General features: G+C 53.2%; 1 protein-coding gene across 6 annotated transcripts in view; it reads right to left on the reverse strand.

Moving 5' to 3' along the window:
• Positions 1–1,122: 1,122 nt before the first annotated feature.
• CTIF (cap binding complex dependent translation initiation factor) overlaps positions 1,123–18,481 on the reverse strand; it is a 336,159-nt gene continuing 318,800 nt past the window's right edge. For 3 of the 6 annotated variants that reach the window (XM_023207583.1, XM_023207582.1, XM_023207580.1), the window contains 2 exons: positions 6,693–6,746; positions 2,435–4,985 (listed from right to left, as the gene is read on the reverse strand). In XM_023207583.1, coding sequence (XP_023063351.1) covers positions 4,770–4,985; positions 6,693–6,746 — 270 coding nt within the window. In that variant the 3' untranslated portion in view covers positions 2,435–4,769. Of the gene's footprint in view, positions 4,986–6,692; positions 6,747–18,481 lie in introns of all 6 variants that reach the window. The other 3 variants (XM_023207585.1, XM_023207584.1, XR_002730748.1) reach the window with 2 other exon arrangements.

Consider the following 18,481-nt stretch of genomic DNA (forward strand, 5'->3'; position numbering starts at 1 on the left):
CGGGCAGATTGCCTGAGCTCAGGAGTTCAAGACCAGTCTGGGCAACATGGTGAAACCCTGTCTCTACTAAAATATAAAAAATTAGCCAGGCTTGGTAGTGTGTGCCTGCAATCCCAGCTACTCGGGAGGCTGAGGCAGGAGAATTGCTTGAACCTGGGAAGCAGAGGTTGCAATAAGCTGAGATCGCGCCATTGCACTCCAGGTTGGATGACAGAGCAAGAATCCATCTCAAAAAAAACAAAAAAAAAATTGGCCTGCCACATACCTCAATTGTTTAATTAAGACATTCTCTTTCTCTATGCAGTCTGTGGACTTCTGGCTGTCCCTGTCAGTGTCATGGTGGGTGTGTGACTCAGTGAAGGGCAATGCCCGAATCTCAACATGGCTTCACCCGGCTCCTGGGAGGCCCTGGCCGCCACTGTAGCCAGGCCAGGGAAGGATGAAGGGGGCTGGTGCTCTGGTGCGACCCCCGCAAGGATCTGAAGGACCGGCAAGTTCTAGCAAGAAAGAATCCCCAAGGAGAGGGGAGCGCTGCCAGGAAGCAGTGTCCCTAGTGCCTTGCCACGGGCAGGATTGTGCAAAACAAGAGACATATCATCACAGGAAAAGAAATCACTGGGCCCTTTGGGAACTCTTTGATGAAAGACTCATTTGACCAACTGGGACTGGACAGCCACTCGCTGTTGATTTTTGGAAGCCACTGGGCCCAAATCTCAGCCCTCTTGAAATGACTCATTGCCAAATGCCACAGTGACATTTCCAGGGAAGGGGTAGGTTTGGTTGGGGGGGGGGGGGGGGGTGGGGGCAGTTAAACCAAACCTTTAGTGCAAAAGCCATTTTACCCAGGACTGGCTTAATTGCACCACTTTGGATAGGTCAGAGTTCCCAGTTTTGGGGGACGTAAGTCTCCTTCACCCACCGTCTCCTGGACCAACTTCTTGCTAAGGCCCCAGATCCTGCCCCTGCTGCTCACAGCAGCTACACTGTGGGGAATCTTCCCCTCAGCTCATCTCCTGGGCCAGCTCCTGGAGGCCCTGCTGGTACAGCTGAGGCACATGAGCCTGGGGAAAAGATTTCTTTTGCTGAACACACAAAGAGCACAGAATCTGAGCATTTTGTTTTCGGTGGTGTTTATTTTTTTAAACCCACTTGTAGTTTGGGTTCAGCTGGAAAGCAGGACACACCGACGGAGGGAGGGTGGTCGCGTTAGTGGGGTTCCGCGGCAGCTTTGGCGGGAAGCCCCAGGCCCCTGCTCTGGGGAGGTAGGTCCTGTCGCCCGCTCCCAGCCAGCTCAGGGAGGTGGCCAGCCCTTCCATGCGAGTGTTCGGAACAGAGGAGAGTTGTCTTTCTCCTGATCTGCGTCCTCAAAGGCCCAGCCAACAGTTTCCCAACACAGTGCCCTGCAGCTGAGGGACACGACTCCCCGGGCGGGCCTGAGAGTCTGTCTGACAAGGAACACGGGCGGCGTCTGATGCCAGAAAACAGACTGGGACTTGGCTTCTTGGAGGCCCGCGTCTGGGGCACCCCATGGGGCTGCTGTGGTGGCGGCCTGGCTGTCTGGGCCCCCGCCCCTACAGCTGCCCAGGCCTGATCCGTGGTACAATTCCCACACCCCCCACCCTCATCCCTCGGAGAAAATAAAATAGAATAAGATAAAAATCAGAATAAATACCGACTCGGCCAACATTTACATTTACATGAATGGACAGGACGATCCCCAAACGGTGAAGGTTTACAGACTGGTCAAGGAAGGACGAACAGACAGAACGGGCTCTGAGGGTGCACACTCCCGGGGACGGGGACGGCGGCGGGGCTCCCGGCCTCGTCCGGGTGAGGTTGGGAGCCTCGCTGGGGCTGCGGTCCCAGAGCTTCGGCAAAGCCACCAGGCCGTGGGGAGCAGGGCTGTGGCAAGCAGGCCGCCTCGGAGAAAAACAATGACTAACTCATCCTGACAGGCAGTGGGGAGACTGAGACAGGATCAACATCAGATGGCTGGACCGCCTCTTCCATGCGCCAAGAACCGCGGGCGAGGGGAAAGCAACGCAAGCCTTAGAAATGCAATATCCAGCTCTGCCTCTCATCACGTACATTCAGAGGTTAACTCGGACGTGGCCTTCCTCATGCCGCAGAGAGGGGACGAGGCTTGGGGAGGGGGCCAGGGGTCTGTGGGGCGTCCACTTCTGTCCTACAGTTCCTGTCTCAGTAGTCTCCCTTGGGAAGCTGCCTCAGGGTCTCAAATTTTAGGCTTGACTGTTGTTTCTTAAAAAAAAAAAAAAAAAATAGTCTTAACGTTTTTTCCTTCCATGTCTGAAAAAGGAGCAGCAACCTGCATTTAGAAAAACAGTTTAAAATGTTGTTCAGGATGGCTAGGAAGCGCTTCAAGCAGTGGAATAAACTAGGCAAACAGTACGTCTGGAGCCACCGTGACACGACATGTAATTAAAAATATATTTATATATGTATACATATTTATATTTCACTTCTTCACACTCTGGTCCTAACAGCCAAGGGGGAGCTGCCCCTGTGGCCAGACCACCAAGGAGCCCGTTCGGAGGAAGGAGTGTCAGGCCCCAAGGTGCCCACAACACAGCCCCCTCCACACAGTGTTTCGGAGCGTCCTGCATGAAGCTTGCTCTGAGCCCACCATAGGGTCTAGGAGACCCCACTCCCCTGTCTGCTCCCTGACCTGAGCTCCCACTCCCAGGTCTCGCCTCTCTTTGGGGGCCTTGCCTCCTCCTAGCGGACGCACCCCACACACTTCAGGGAGGCAGTGGCCGCTGAAGCACAGGTGGAGGCTGCCTGGCCACGACAGCAAGCTCGCCCCGGGGCCCAACCTGAGCAGCCCCACATCAGCCAGCTCCTCCCTCAAGGCCTCCTACGCCTGCGCATCTGTGTCCCCAGGCTGGGCTGGGGAGGAAGGGCAGTGAGGAGGAGCTTGAGAAAGTCTGGGAAGAAACTGTGGAGGGAGGAAGAAGGCAGGGTTCAGGGGCCAGGGACCAGAAGTGGCGTGGGCTTCTTGGGAAAGACCACCGACCTGTTTCAGGTAAACTTGTGCCCCCCACACCTTGTCGCCAACAGGCTATTTTTGGAGACAGGCACAGGCTCCACACCTGGGACCAGAGGGCAGGTCGCAGCTGCAGGGAGAGCTGGAGAGAACTGGGGAAGCCTCTCCCCACTCACCACTCTCAGACTCAGAATCAATCACGAGAACCTCCCTTGCCTATCACCTCCTGGCCAGTCCAATGTGGACCAAGAGGGGCCTCCAATGTGACCCAGGGCCTGCCCGGCCTCAATAAAAGAGCAAATAAGGAAGTGGCTAGGCTCTGACGTCATTTCCGGGGGGGGGGGCTCATCAAAGTATGTGCTCCAGCCCCCAGAGATGGAGCTATGTGGCCAGCCCACACCTTCCTCTCTAGTCAATAACAGGGCCTGCTCCCCAGGATGAGGGCCTGCCAAGAAACCCCAGCCTTGTTTCCCGGCTGGGAAGCTCCATCTGGTGACCCCGCTGGTCACCTGACTGTCCCTCTCATGACTCAGTGAATTCACCCCTTTCCCAAGAGCTGGGGGAAGGCTGGGTTTCTAGGTCCGGGCTGGGCTTCTAGGTCCGAGCTGGGGCAGGGACACAGCGCATTAGCTAAAGTCGAGTCCTGGGGAGCCCCCACTCCCGTTCTTTTCCCCAGTAAGACCTGCATGTGGAGCGCGAGACACCATCTAGAATTTTAGTTTTAATTTGCTAGTCTCGTTCTGTGCCCTGTTTGCCAAAAGGCCCCTGGGGCCAGGACCAGGTTTAACTTGGTCCCAGTGGTGACAGTATCAGCTCTTTGAGAAAACAGGCGCTAGAAGCCAGTGGCGAGAAACACAGGATTCCAGCGGGGACCCCCGCCGGGGCAGAAGTTTCCAATTACCCTAATTGGCTACTGGCAAGCTGTCTGTGGCTAGAATCCTTCTAGAGGGGGCTGGGTTTGATCTCCCACTAATCCGGGGTTCCTCAACAGTGCTGACTGTGTGATCACGTCGCAGGCATTTTCATTGACCGAAGAGACTTCAAAGCAACCGACTTTTGAAAAATAAAACACAATAAACAAAAGAGTGCAAATGGAACTGCAAACTCCATCTCCCCTCCTGCGCCTGACCCCCTAGGCCTGAGGCTGGGGGGCTGCAGTGAGGAGGACTCAGAGATGGGAGGTGGAGCGCCAGCTCTGCCATGGCTGACAAAGGCCGTCAATTACGGGCGGCTGGTGGGGACCGTGCCTGCCTTTGTCCTCCCGGACATCTGCTACACGTCGCCTGCTGCCAGTTGGCGACTGCGGCTGACAGCATGCGGGAACAATGCGAGCCCGTCTCCGACCCACTTTTTCAGCCTTCCGAGGTCCTTTCTGACCCAAGCGGTGCCCCAGTGTGCAAGGCTGCCAAGGTCTCCGAGGAGTCACAGCGATGAGATCCCTCACACAAAGCTCTGTGGGGGATGGCTCTGATGGGGAGGGGAGAGGCGGGAGTGAGGAAGGGGAGGACCAGGGCCACCAGGAAAAAGAAACATGCTTCCCTTATTGGTGTGAGCTTGCATGCTCGGGCCGGGGGCTTGTGCGGGGGCACTCCTCTCAGGGATTTTCTCCCTTCCCCGTCTGGCTCCAGACTGGCCACCGACTCTGCCTGCCCTCCTCCCCATTTCTTTCTCCCGCCAGGGCCACCCCTGTCCTCCCGCCTGTCCATCTGGCCCTGTGCACCAGGGCCCCAGCTGCCCGCGGGCCGCCCGCCAGGCCCCCTGGCTGTCAGGCTGTCAGTTTCTGGATGGTTCTGTTGTAGTACTGCGTGATGGGGGGCGTCAGAGGGTTCCAGCTGTTAGCATGGAGCTCGATGACCTCTAGGAGCAGCGACCGGGTCAGCATGGACTCAGAGGGGCACAGCATCTTGTCCCGCGCACTGGCCAGGAGCTCTGTCATCATCTCAGGCAGCTGTTCCTCCAGCAGCCGGCCTGTACTCTGCAGCTGCGGACAGAGATGTGGGGTTAGGATGGACTCAGGCCCCACAATGGCCCACTGGCCACCCTGATTAGGTGGGCTGGGGTCAGGGATAGGAAATAGCTGGGTTGTCTCAGGGACATACAGGCCCAGGCCCCTGTGCCACGGCTGGAAGGACAGGGAGAGTGGAAGGTGGAGTAGCCAAGGGTGAGATCCCACATTTACCAACCAATCTGCCAGCAAGATCCAGAGAGATCAGGATATTGCCTACTGCCCAGGGCTGAAAGAGCCGTCACCAAGAACATGCCTCTTGTCCCTTTTACCCAAGAGCCTCCCTCTTCCAGGAAGCCTTCCCTGACTACACCCGCACCCTCAAATGGCTCCATGATCTGTGCCCTTGGCGATCAGGGGGCCCTGTGATCATTTTCACTTGCTAGGGCGTCTCCCTGGAAATGAGCTTAGTCATTATTACATGTGTCCATTGGAACTTGAGAGCAAGGGTGATGCCTCCTGTTTCTCTCTCTCTCCTTTTGTCCTGATCCTGATCCCACCTCCCAGCCCCCAGAAGTGACCTCTGCTCATGCTTGTGACAGGAAGTGGGGGAGAGAAATACAAACTGGGGAAGAAGGCCCTCAGGAGAACCCTAGATAATCTTGAAAAGCCCACTGGGAAGAAGGAGCCCCTCTTCCTGGACCAGCACACCCCTGGCCAGTGCCCCCCAGGCCCTCTCTATACAATCTCAGTCCCCATCTCTGTTCCCAGCCTTGTCCCATCCATTTTTCTAAGCTCTGCCTTCTTCGCAAAGCCTCCCTTAACACCCTGAGCCTTCCCCTCCCTGACCTCTCTCCCCTGACTTTTCAGGGATGTCTCTATACTTACATTTATTCTATCCACTCTCTGTGTGAGAGCTATTCCTAACCAGACTGGAAGCTGCCTGAGGGCAAGGACCAGGGTTTCTCCTTCTCCTTAATCCCCCCCAATCCCAAACCCCTTGTAGGGTGCCCAGCTGGAGCCCAGCAAACAAACTGAGTCCCACAGACCCAAGGCTGCCATCGAGCTCCCAGTGCTTCTGGCCTCTGAACTCCTCAGTTGAGGCCTTTGCAGCCAGGCGGAAGCCACCTGAGTATGCTCAAGACAGCTGTCAGGCCCAGGTCCTTGTCTGGAAACCCCGCTCCTGCCTGCATCCCACTCTGGGTGACTCTGGATCATCTGCAGAGGGCAAAATCTGCCCAGGGACTGGGCCAAAGCCAGGCTCTGAAGGGAGAGCCCAGAGGAAGTTTCCATGAGCTGGGGCCACAGCTTAGGGACAGGAGTGGCACCTCTTAGGAGGGGTGCTTTCAGATGGGCTGTGCCAGCCCTGGATTGCCAAGCGTTAGCAAAGCAAAGGGAGATATGTGGGGGCAGAGGTCATTAGGAGCTTCTTAAGTCATTTGTGTGGCCTGCCTGAGCTGGGGCACAGGGGGTCTTGGGGGGACAGGGAAGTAGGCAATGCCACCCCTCTTTCTAGGGAATCACTTCTCTCTCCCTTCAGTCAGGGGTGAGCTGCTGTCACCATCAGTGTTCACTCTGGCTTGGGGTGGATAATTCTGGATGCAGAAGTCCATGCCCACTCCTGAAGCCACCCCCCTACCTTCCCCTGGAGCTGTAAATGCCTCCAACAACACTTGGGCCCCTAGAACTGTTAAGGCATGAGAGATGCACCAGCTCTGAGGCTGAGGAAGTCCCACCGCTTACCTCCATAGAGCAGCAAAGGACAGCATCTTCCTTCACATCCTGAGATTGCAAGAGCTGTGGAAGAGAGGGGCAGAGAGCGCCACTGAAGGAGACATGCCAGCTGCTAGCCCCTATAGCTCCCTGCAGCCCCAGCCCTGATGCAGCCTGTAACAAACAACTCCAAGGTTCAGGCTAGAGTGAGAGCCCACAAAAGTCAGAGAGCGGAAAGTCAGTTGCGCCGGGTGGCAGTGATTTCTCCGACAGGGTTTGAGCAGCTGGAGGTCAGTGTGATGGTGCGACGTGGAGCCCCTGGGCCAGTTCTGAACACCAAGATTTAAGAGGCCATTGAAGAGAAAGCCGGCAGCAGTGAGTGCACTGGCGTCATCCACTGTTAACAACTGGGCAGCAGAAGTCCTCAGGGAAATGCAATTAGCTTAGAGACATATAATTGGTAACTCCTGTATGGTGAGGAGGTTGAGCCACTGGCTCAGGCGCCCCTGGGCCCTGGCCACAGGAGGAAGTCCAGGAGTCAAAGTCCTCTTCTCCACTGGCCCCGCGCTGCAGACTTTCCAAACCACGAATCTGTGGACTTACTCAGGGGCTGGAACTGTCTCCTAACTAAGGCCATGGCTGGGCTGCTCAGCGCTCAGTCCGGCCACGCTACAGTCCATGCTTCCCCTGACCTGCCTGGCTCGTTCTCTTAATCTCTCTGTCTCTTTTAAATTGAGATATCATTCACGTAACACAAAATACACCATTTTAAAGTACATAATTCAGTGCTTTTTAGGATATCCTCAGAATTGTGCAACTATCACCACTATTTAAGTACTGGACATTTTCATCACTCCCCAGACAAACCCATACTCATTAGCAGCCATTCCCTCTTCCTCCTCACTCCAGGGCCTGGTGACGCCCCCCGATTCTATGTCTCTATGGAGTTGCCCATGCTGGACATTTTATAGACATGGAATCACACACTATGTGGCCTTTTGTGATTGACTTCTTTCACTTAAGGTTTTCAGGGTTCATTCATGTAGCATGTACCAGTACCTAATTCCTTAATATTGCATTGTAAGGATACGTCACAGTTTGTTTACCCATTCATCTGTTAATGGACATTTGGGTTGTTTCCAGCTTTCAGCCATTAGGAATAGTCCTGCCATGAGCCTTCACGTACCAGGCTTTACCTGGATGCATGTTTTCAATTCTCCCGGATATTACATAGGAATAGAATTTCTGGGTCACGTGGTAACTCTATGTTCAGCTTTTTGAGTATCTGCAAGACTGTTTTCCACAATGGCCCCACCATTTTGCACTCTCACTAGCAATGCATGAGGGATCTGGTTTCTCCTCAGCCTCACCAATGCTTGCTGTGTCTCGGTTTTCTGATTCACTCTCTCTCTCTCGAACCCCCAGCAGCACTGGTGTGCTGATGCCAAGTGCTTGAGACCTTCTCTGGGCATGGCTTCCAAGAAGCTCACCAAGCCCCACGGACCACTCCTTCCACAGCCCCCTTCGCTGGCTAATGCTTTTCCTCTCAGTTCCTAAAACAGGCATTCCTCCAATATTTTCCTCCCCAAATAGTCATCGTCAAGCGTCTGCTCCTCTCAGTGCCATCCCCTCCTGCCATGTCGATCATCCCGACTCTCAAGCACCCCACATCTAACTCGTCTGCACGAACCTTCCCACACTCATTGGGCTTCACTTGCTGGATGACACTATGGCTTTATCATCTTTGCCTCAAAGCAGCTCCCTGTTACCTCCAGCTCAAAACCTCAGTCATTTTCCTCTCTCCTTCCCATCCATAACCAAGAAGGTACCAGGTTCTGGTAGTTTTCCTCTAAAACGTCTCCAGGACATTTTCGTCCCACTTTTCCAGGTCCCTGGCTTTACTCAAAGGTGAAGTTTTGTTGCTTCCCTCATGGGGGATTGTACCGCTTCCCGATGCGTCATCCTGGTCCCCACTTCCTTCCCCTGCAATTTATCTTGTACACAACTGGCCAGAGTGATCTTCCTAGCATGCCACGGCCCATGCTACTCTCCTGCTTAGGAAATGTTGGAGGCAGAGACAGTTCTGTTGCTGGCAAACTCGAGAGCATCACCTGGTCACGGGGATCCAGGTCAGGCCACAGTTAACTCCTAACCCACAACTCAAGGGAGCCCAGTAACCAACATCTAACTCAATTCACGCAAAGGTGATTCGCTGCTTTTATGGAGAAGCATTTTGGCACATTCCATCTACAGAAATCCTTCAACTATGTTTAGTAGGTACTCAAATATGGAGTGGAATGTGGAATGAATGAAAACATACTACATGCTGTCTAAACCATAAGAACAACCTTCCTACAACTTCCATAACCTCAAAGTCAGTAGAGATCAATCAGACTACAGACTGGGTCTCTCTGATCTCAACACAGTCCTGTTCCAGATGCCAGGGCTCCTTGATCACACTGTAGAGATATGCTGAGGTGGCACTTTGAAAGCAGCACAGATCTACCAAAACAAAAGACAAAGTCACAAGTATCTGCCGAGCGCCTGTGCCAGACCAGCACCGTTCACTGCAGAGAACAAGACAGACCAGGCCCTGCTCCAGGGCGGTGGAAATGCAGCTCCAGGGTGGTGGAAATGCAGAAAACAAACCAATAAACATCTCTATCAGATGGCGGTAAGGCTGTGATGCAAAGCAGCACTTGTGAGGTGATGAATATGTCAATGAGTGTAGTTGGATCACTCCACATTGTATCCATATATCAAAACATCACATCGTACTGCAACAATGCATACAATTATGACCTATCAATCAAAAATATTATTCATGATAACACTTTTTTAAAAAGTGGGCTGGGTGCGGTGGCTCACGCCTGTAGTCCCAGCACTGTGGGAGGCCGAGGTGGGCGGATCACGAGGTCGGGGGGGCGGATCATGTGGTTGGGAGTTTGAGACCAGCCTGGCCAACATGGTGAAACCCCATCTCTGCTGAAAATACAAAAATTAGCCAGGCGTAGTGGCGGGTGCCTGTAGCCCCAGCTGCTCGGGAGACTCAGGCAGGAGAATCATTTGAGTCCAGGGTGGGAGGCGGAGATTGCTGTGAGCCGAGATCACGCCACTGCACTTCAGCCTGGACGACAGAGCAAGACTCTGTCTCAAAGGAAAAAAAAAAAAAGTGATGTTGGGTAAGGGTGTCAGGAATACTGGTGTAGTGGCCAAGGGTGCCAGGAAGCCAGGCCATGAAGTCCAGTTAGCATGGTCCCGGCAGAAGGCTTGGGGTGGGTGAGCTCATGGCCCATGGAGGAGGCCAGTGTCAGGGTGAAGAGCACGTGGGAGAGACTTAGGAGAAGAGGTCAGGGAGGCAGCAGGCCCAGGGCCCATTAGGCAAGACTCTGGGTTTTACTCTGAGCAGTGTGAGGGGCCCTGTGAGGGGGTCTTATGTTTTTATTTTAGAGACAGAGTCTTGCTCTGTTGCCTAGGTTGAAGTGTAGTGGCTCTAACACAGCTCACTGTAACCTCAAACTCTTAGGCTCAAGCAATCCTCTGTCCTCAGCCTCCTGTGTCAATGGGACCACAGGTGCAGGCCATCATGCCCCGCTTATTTTTTTATTTTTTGTAGAGATAGGGTCTCTCTCTGTTGCCCAGGCTGATCTTGAACTCCTGGCCTCAAGTGATCCTCCTGCCTCGGCCTCCCAAAGCATTGAGATTATAGGTGAGAGCCACCATGCTTGGCCTGGTTTATGTCTTAAGGGGACCATTCTGCCTGCTGTAGGAGGGAGGGGTGGACATTGAGGGACCTGACCAGGCATGGTGGCAGTGTGGCCTAGGGCAGCAGTGGGAGCAAAGAGCAAGAGGGGTCAGGCCTGCACACATTTGCCTCCAGAGTGGATGGAGAAGGTGAGAGCTTGGGGCCAGGGAGAATCATTTCTACTTCAGGCTCCTCTTTGGCTAAAGCCATGGGTTTCCATGACTTCTTCCCATGCGGGTTCAAGGGCTGCACTTCATAGCTGGTGTTTAGACTCCAAATGATTTTATATCTTTGGGGCTGTCCATCTTCTCTCCATCCTTCAAGGCTGGGTCACTTCCCAGCTGTTCTTCGGACCCTTCCTGACCACCCCAGACCCTGCCCTCCCTTCTTCTCACTCTCAGGCACTCCTGCTTTCCGCCCCCATGCACATTCCACACAAGTGAAGACATTTTCCGGGGTGAACTGTCAGCTTCTTGAAGGCAGGGACAGTGCCAAATTCATCTTTGCTGCCCTTTAACCCCACTCAATGCCTCTGGCAACAGTGGGGATTCGTGAACTGTTGGTCAACATGATTTACGTGTATCTTTTTTGCATTTTTAAAAGGAAGGGTAGAGGGTGAGAAGAGGGTACAAGATGGCATTTTGAGGGCACATCCTCATTTACTCACTGAGAGCTGGAGCCAAAGTTTTGATCTGGGCATGATATAGTCAAGAAGGAGAGGCAAAAGCACACCCAGCCAACCCTGGGGACTGGTCACGTTGCTGGCTCAAAATCCACATTCTGCACATCCTTAATTCTTCCTGTCTCCTGTCATGTTGCATCCATCCACCCAGCTGAGGGGCCCCACAGCAGGACCTACAGCATGCACCACAGGAGCTGAGGACCCACGGCAGGAAACTCGTGTGCAGGTTCCAGGGCTGCAGGAGTGCTTGACTGGCCAGAGCCATTTTCAGGGACCAGACCTCATTCTCCTCGGTAACTGGGTCGGAACTGGCCTGAGAACTGGGTTTGCAGCAGACACATAGAAAAGAAATCATTTTGGGATGAATGAGCCGAGGTGGGCCTTCAACTGCTCAAATGATGAGCAGGTGGAGAGCAAGGGTCAACCCAGGGGAGGGAACAGTGTGGGCTGCACACTTGACAGGCACTGAGGACTCTCGGGGTCTCGCATCCCACCCACACATTTCCAACTCTGGGCCTCTGCATACTTGTCGCTGGAAATTCATGGCCACCACAGATCCACAGACCTCACTTTCTCATCCTATGCAGGGCCCTGCCCAAACATCCCCAGGACAGATAGGCCTTCCCTGAGCAGCCACCATCCCCCACTTACCTCCCAGCTCACCCCTTTCTGCGGCCCCTGACATATTATGTACTTGTTTGCCTATTGCCCGTCTCCCTGCTCTAGAAGGCAAGCTCCATGAGGGTAGGGCGACGTCGGTCCACGGCTCTCCCCAACATCTGGTACAAGTTGGAAAATATTTGCTAAGAAACATGCTTTGGGAGGCAGAGAGAAAACTCGCACAGCTGAGAGTCTGCGAGAGAAAAGGAAAGTGCTCACCCACAGAGACTGCTTGCAAGGCCCTCTGATGCACAAACCTTTGAAAAGATGAGAGTGAGGGGCATGTGGATACCTACCCCTTCCCCATACCCCTCTCACCAGAAGGGACATGGCACAGAATTATTATTGATGTGTCTGCAAACATCGAGTGCTTGTAGAAATACAAGCTGGTGTCACTCTATAGATGGCAATTTGGTGATAATCATCAATAATAGAAGTGTCCACACCCTCTGACCCAGCAATATTACTTCTAGGAATTTATCCCACACATATAACCACACACATGCCATACAACACGTGTACACTAGTTGCTATACTATTACTGGAGCAAAAGATTGAAAGTAACCTGGACCTCCCCCAACAAGGGGACTGGTTAAGTAGTTCCAGTATGCCCATGTGGGCCACTCTGGGGCAGTGACCCCTCTCCTGCACTGGGGTCTGCGGATCCCCAAGGAGAGCCAAGGGAGGCTTCCACCAGTCAGTGCCTGGGGGACCTTCTTGGGCCATAGGCAAGGGTCTCGTTCATCTAGAGGATCCAGGAGACCAGGATGAAGACCAGGAAGTGGGTTCTGGAAAAAGTTGGAGGTGGGGGTTGTGACTCATCCTGCAGCAAGCCTACCTGAGTCATGGGGTCCAACATCCAACTGCGAGGGGCCGGTTCAGGGCCTGGGAGAGTCCTGTGACTGGCTGGGACCAGGATCGGAGGGAAAGCTGGGCTTAACCACACTTACTCAGCAGGGAAGATGGGGACTAACATTAGGAGAATTCTGTGTGGTCTTGCTGGATTTTTTTTTTTTTTTTTAAGACAGGGTCTCACTCTGTCCCCCAGGGTATATAGTGCAGTGGTACAATCATAGCTCACTGTGGCCTCAACCTCCCAAGTAACTGGGAGCAGGGGTGCACCACCATGCCTGGCTAATTTTTGAAAATTTTTTTACTAGAGATGAGGTCCCACTATGTTGCCCAGGCTGGTTTTGAACTCCTGAGCTCAAGTGATCCTCCCACCTTGGCCTTCCAAAGTGCTGGGTAAATTATAGGCATGAACCACCCTGCCTAGTCGGGAGCTTCTTTCTTTACAGCAAATTTCCCTCATATGCTTCCCCAGGGTGCTTAGCAGGAAAAAAACCCTTAAAATAAAAATTGCTGGTAGAAGTCACAAGAAAGGGGGAAGGTAAGTATCTGGTGGGAATGAAACTCCAGACAGAGTGGGTGGTGGCCCTGGGTGGGGAAGAGGCAGAACCCGGGAGCTGACGGGGAGGAAGGGAGGGCGGTTGGGGACGCAGCCACAGGCGGGTGTCGCTGGCTGACACAGTGAGGCTGCTCAGTCAATGCTTCTCCCAGGGAGGGAGGTGCGCCTGGGGCCATGGTGTGTCCTGAGACCAGCTTCTCAAGGGGCTGTCGTCCCTCGCCTGGGCCTGCCAAGTTCTGAGGTTTAGGGACAAGCGAAGTAATAATATGAGAAATTTCAAGAAGAGCCAGGGCCTGCCAGGCACTAGAGGCTCTCAATGTGGCTGTGTCTCCCTCTGAGGAGAGAGGGAGACGCTGACACGGCTGCATGGAAGGCTCCCGGAGTCTCAAGGGTGTTGACAGTGAGCACTTTGCCCTGACAATCAAGAATCTCCTCCTCATCTCTTCTGCAGCCCACAGCCTGCGTGTCTTCCACTTTCCGTGATGGGGCTGCTTGGGCCTGCAGAGCGGTTCCGCAGTCTCCCTGCTCTTTCTCTTCCCTTCTCCTATCTTTGTGACTTCCCCTTCCCGTGCCTTCTTCCCTGGGCACGCCCAAACTCCCCGCAGGCAGGCTCCTGGGGCCACTGCCCCTGCTCCCCCTACTACTGCAACTCCTGCCAGGACAGAGGACAGACTGCCCAGGGCCCTAAGGCAGAGCTGGGGACGGGTTTTCACCCCCAGAGCCTCCCTTCCAACCTTATCTTTCTCTGGGTTGTTTGGGAAAGTCTGCACGAAGCCAAAAATCACATTGTGCGAGAGGCCCTCTTGCAAACGGCCTGCTGGGTTTTCTCAAGGAAGTCAGGGAAGGAGTTTCTCATCTTACTTGTCCCTCCCAGTTGCTGGAACGCAGAGAGCACAGGAAGGGCCGTGGTGGCTGCAGACCGTGTCCTGTCCTCCCCGCACACACCTGCTTGGTTGCTGGCTTTTGAGAATGGATTCTCAGACCCTTTGGGGTGAAGGGATGGTGGAGGATGTTCCCTCAACCTCTCCTCGGACAGGGCACACAGCTGAAGGCCCCACCTGCTGCTCTGTGGCATAACAAGGGTCTGGCCTGCCTCTTCCAGGGGGCCCTTGGCACAACTCCACAGGCTTCCTCCCTGGGCCCCCGTCAGTGCCATCGCCCTCCTGATCTCCCCATGCTTCAGGGTGACCACTGACTGCCCAGAAATCCCTACTGAACTTGCCCTTGGTGGGTATCATCCCAAGGGAAGAACCTTTCCAGTCTTTTCCATCTTGGCCTAAATGACCTGTCCTATGTCCCATTTCTTCAGGGCTCTGATCCCCTCAGAGACAGCTTATTTTGGGGATAAACGAATCCCTGCCGGTATGGAGGGGCCAACTAGCTCTCTCATTTCTGTATGTTCTATTTGGGATCTCCAGCAGACAACAGCCTCACTTAGCTCAAAGACAGGTCTCAAAAATTAGTGGCATCTTGAACAGTGACTTGTACACTCATGTTCACAGCAGCATTATTGACAATAGCCAAGAGGTGGAACAACCTAAGTGTTCATTGAAAGATGAGTAAATAAACAAGTGGAAATCCATACAAGGGGAATATCATCCAGCCTATAAAAAGAAGGCCATTCAGACACATGCCACAACACGGACGAACCCCGAAGACATTATGCTAAGTGAAATAAGTCAGGCACAGAAGAACAAACACTGTGTGATTCCGCTTCTATGAGGTCCCTAGAGTAGTCAAATTCATACAGACAGGGAGCAGAATGGTGGGTGCCAGGAACTAGGAGGAGGGAGGATGGGGAGTGTTTCATGGGGACAGAGTTTCATCTGGGGAGGTGAAACAGTTCTGGAGATGGACGGTGGAGATGGTCGCACACCAATGTGAATGTGCTTAATGCCAAAGAAGTGCACACTTAAAAATGGTTAAAATGGGCCAGGCGCGGTGGCTCATGCCTGTAATCCCTGACTTTGGAAGGTCGAGACAGGCGGATCACGAGGTCAAGAGATCAAGACCATCCCGGCCAACATGGTGAAACCCCGTCTCTATTAAAAATACAAAAATTAGCTGGGTGTGGTGGTGCAGGCCTATAGTCCCAGCTACTCGGGAGGCTGAGGCAGGAGAATTGCTTGAACGCGGGAGGTGGAGGTTGCAGTGAGCTGAGATCGTGCCACTGCACTCCAGCCTGGTGACACAGTGAAACTCTGTCTCAAAAAAAACAGGTTTAAATGGTAAGCTTTATGTAATGTTATATGTATATGTATATGTATGCATTTATTAACCAATAAAAAATGGTTAAAAAAAAAGGCAGGCTGGGTGGGGTGGCTCAAGCCTGTAATCCTAGCACTTTGGGAAGCTGAGGTGGGTGGATCACTAGAGGCCAGGAGTTCAAGACCAGCCTGGACAACATGGCAAAACCCCATCTCTACGAAAAATACAAAAATTTGCCAGGCATAGTGGCAGACTCCTGTAATTCTAGCTACTTGGGATGCTGAGGCAGGAGAGTCGCTTGAACCCAGGAGGCAGAGGTTGTAGTGAGCCAAGATCTCACTACTGCACTCCTGCCCGAGCGACGGAGTAAGACTCTGTCTTAAAAAACAAACAAACAAACAAACAAACAAACAAACAAACAAACAAAAAGGCATCGGGAGGAGCAGGCACCTTCTGTGTAGCAGGACTGTCCCTCTCCTCTTCTGTCACCTCTGGAAGACTAGCCACATCCATGAAGGAGACCAGGCTGCTCCACCTGGGGGTCAGAGGCCCTGGGGTCGGGAGAGGAGCAGTCCACTCATCAGAGTCTCTGGCACTCATGGGGATGTGGGCGGGCTGGGGCAGGCAAGCCTCCCGTGCCCTCGAACTGCGAAATGTGTTTCTTGGACGAGAATCCAAGGCAATTGTGCGAGCCCACACAGTGTTTGTTCGGAAGCGAATGCATTCCTGTCCTATTGTCTCTGCCGGAGACTTGTTGTGGGCACACCCATCATATCCTCCCTCAGGGAGAAGCCAAGGTGCTCCATTCGGGCTGTGGCTGTGGGAGGCCCCACAGCAGCCAGGGAGAAAGGCAGCCTGGTGGGAGTCTCCTGGAGTCCCTGGGGGAAGGGCCATGGGCACAGGCAGGCTGCCCAAGGCATGCCCAGGATGTAACCAGGCTGGTAGCTTGGGATGCCACCCTGCAGGGAGGGAAAGGGGGTGCTGAGTACTCATGGGGCAGCCTCGCTGAACAGGCAAGGATGAACACTGGCAATCCCAACATCTTGCCTTGCTAGTGAGGGGTGCAGTGTCCATCCGAGGCGGGCTGGCCAGCCCACCTTGACCACCTCAGCTCACCCATAGCATAGCCTTCTACTGTGGGAGAGCAAACCCAAGCCACCTAATGCAGCTGCAGAAAAAGCTCAGCCCAGCCCCTGCCTGGAGGAGCCTCCTTCCTTTGGTAGCGACTGGAGGTGGGCACAGGAGCAGCCACTCCAAAGCCAAAGTTGGAGGTTTGGCCAAAGTTGGGCACAGGAGCAGCCACTCCAAAGCCAAAGTTCAGCTCCAAAGCCAAAGTTGGAGGTTTGCAGAGGTCTGTGATAGGCTGGAGAACAAAGCCAGCCAGGGAGCTCAGGTTGGCTGGCTGGGCCAGTGGACAGGCCAGGGCTGTGGGAAGACAAGCTGAAGGTGTGGAAAGAATTGTAGGGCAGGAGAGAGGGAAACAAGGAAGAAAAGATAGTGACAGGTAAAGGCCACGGTGGCAGAGGAAGCCACAGAGATGGGCACACATGCTGACAGTGGAGAGAAAGGGGACGGGGGAAGAATGAGGCAGAGTCAGAAGACCCACACCTTCAGGGGTCTAGGATGGTTGCCACCTACATGTCAGGATTGCCTCCAGGACAGTCGGCCCATCCACCCTGTGCCTCTGCAGGGCCTGGACCTGCACCCACAGCCAAACCTGGAGGACAGCCCAGGAACTGTGCCCATGGTAATGACGAGTCATCAAGAAAAGGGCCAATTATGTCTGGGTCTCTGTTCAGGGAGGCAGGGAAGTAGATAATCTATCCAAGAAAGGCTATCATCAACAATGGGCATCAGGCTTGGAGTCGGAAGACCTGCTACACACTAAGACTAGCCCCTGGCATGCCACTTAATCACTCTGCATCTCAGCTTCCTCACCTGAGAACATGGATAGCATCTGCCTAGGATTGTTTGGAGAGTCAATTGAGATAATGTATGTGAAAGAGCTTTGATAAGTGCAAAGCCTGATTCAAATGTAAGGTGTTATTACTGTTATTATGTTTATATCTTTATAAACATATATCTTCCCTGAAGATTTCAACACGCTTTGTATGCACCATTCCATTTACCCTCATGACACTCCTGTGGAGACAGGGAAAGGCCACAGGTATTATCATATCTGCTTAATTGGTAGAGAAACTGGGGCTCAGTAGTTAAGTGACTTGCACAACCCAGACAGACAGCAGGCCTAAGTGGAAATGGAAGGTGCTGGAGAGTCCTGGATCTGTGCTCTCTCCTTTACAGAATGATTTTAATCTCCCACAGTAGCTAATTCTTGTTTTGCTGGTTGGAGCTCATAATTTTTTTTTTTTTTTTTTTTTTGAGACGGAGTCTTGCTCTGTCACCAGGCTGGAGTACAGTAGCATGACCTTGGCCCACTGCAACCTCCGCTTCCCGGGTTCAAGTGATTCTCCTGCCTCAGCCTCCTGAGTAGCTAGGACTATAGGCGCACACCACCACAACCAGCTAATCTTTGTATTTTTAGTAGAGATGGGATTTTCACCACATTGGCCGGGATGGTCTCCATCTCTTGACCTCGTGATTTGCCTGCCTCAGCCTGCCAAAGTGCTGGGATTACAGGCGTGAGCCACTGCGTACCCCGTCCGGCTGGAGCTCATAATTTTTAATTGTGTTGACTGGTGACAAGTCAACCTGAGCCTTCACAAAATTGAACTGATTTTACCTATTCTTTGTCTGTATTGGCCACCACCTACGCCTCCATCCACTCATCCATCCTTTTATCCATCTGTCTACTTGCCTACTCATCCATCTATCCATCCATGCACTCATCCATCCTTTCACCCATCTATCTACTCACCTACTCATCCATCCATCCATCCATCCATCCATCCATCCATCCATCCACGTACCCATCCATTCTTTCATTCATCTATCTATCCATCCATCCATCCACCCATCCATTCTTTCATTCATCTATCCATCCATCCATCTATCCATCCATCCATCCTTTCATCCATCGATCCATCCATCCATCCATCCATGCACTCATCCACCCTTTCACCCATCTATCTACTCACCTACTCATCCATCCATCC

The sequence above is a fragment of the Piliocolobus tephrosceles genome, chromosome 18 (genome assembly GCF_002776525.5).
Source record: "Piliocolobus tephrosceles isolate RC106 chromosome 18, ASM277652v3, whole genome shotgun sequence".
Lineage (NCBI taxonomy): Eukaryota > Metazoa > Chordata > Mammalia > Primates > Cercopithecidae > Piliocolobus > Piliocolobus tephrosceles.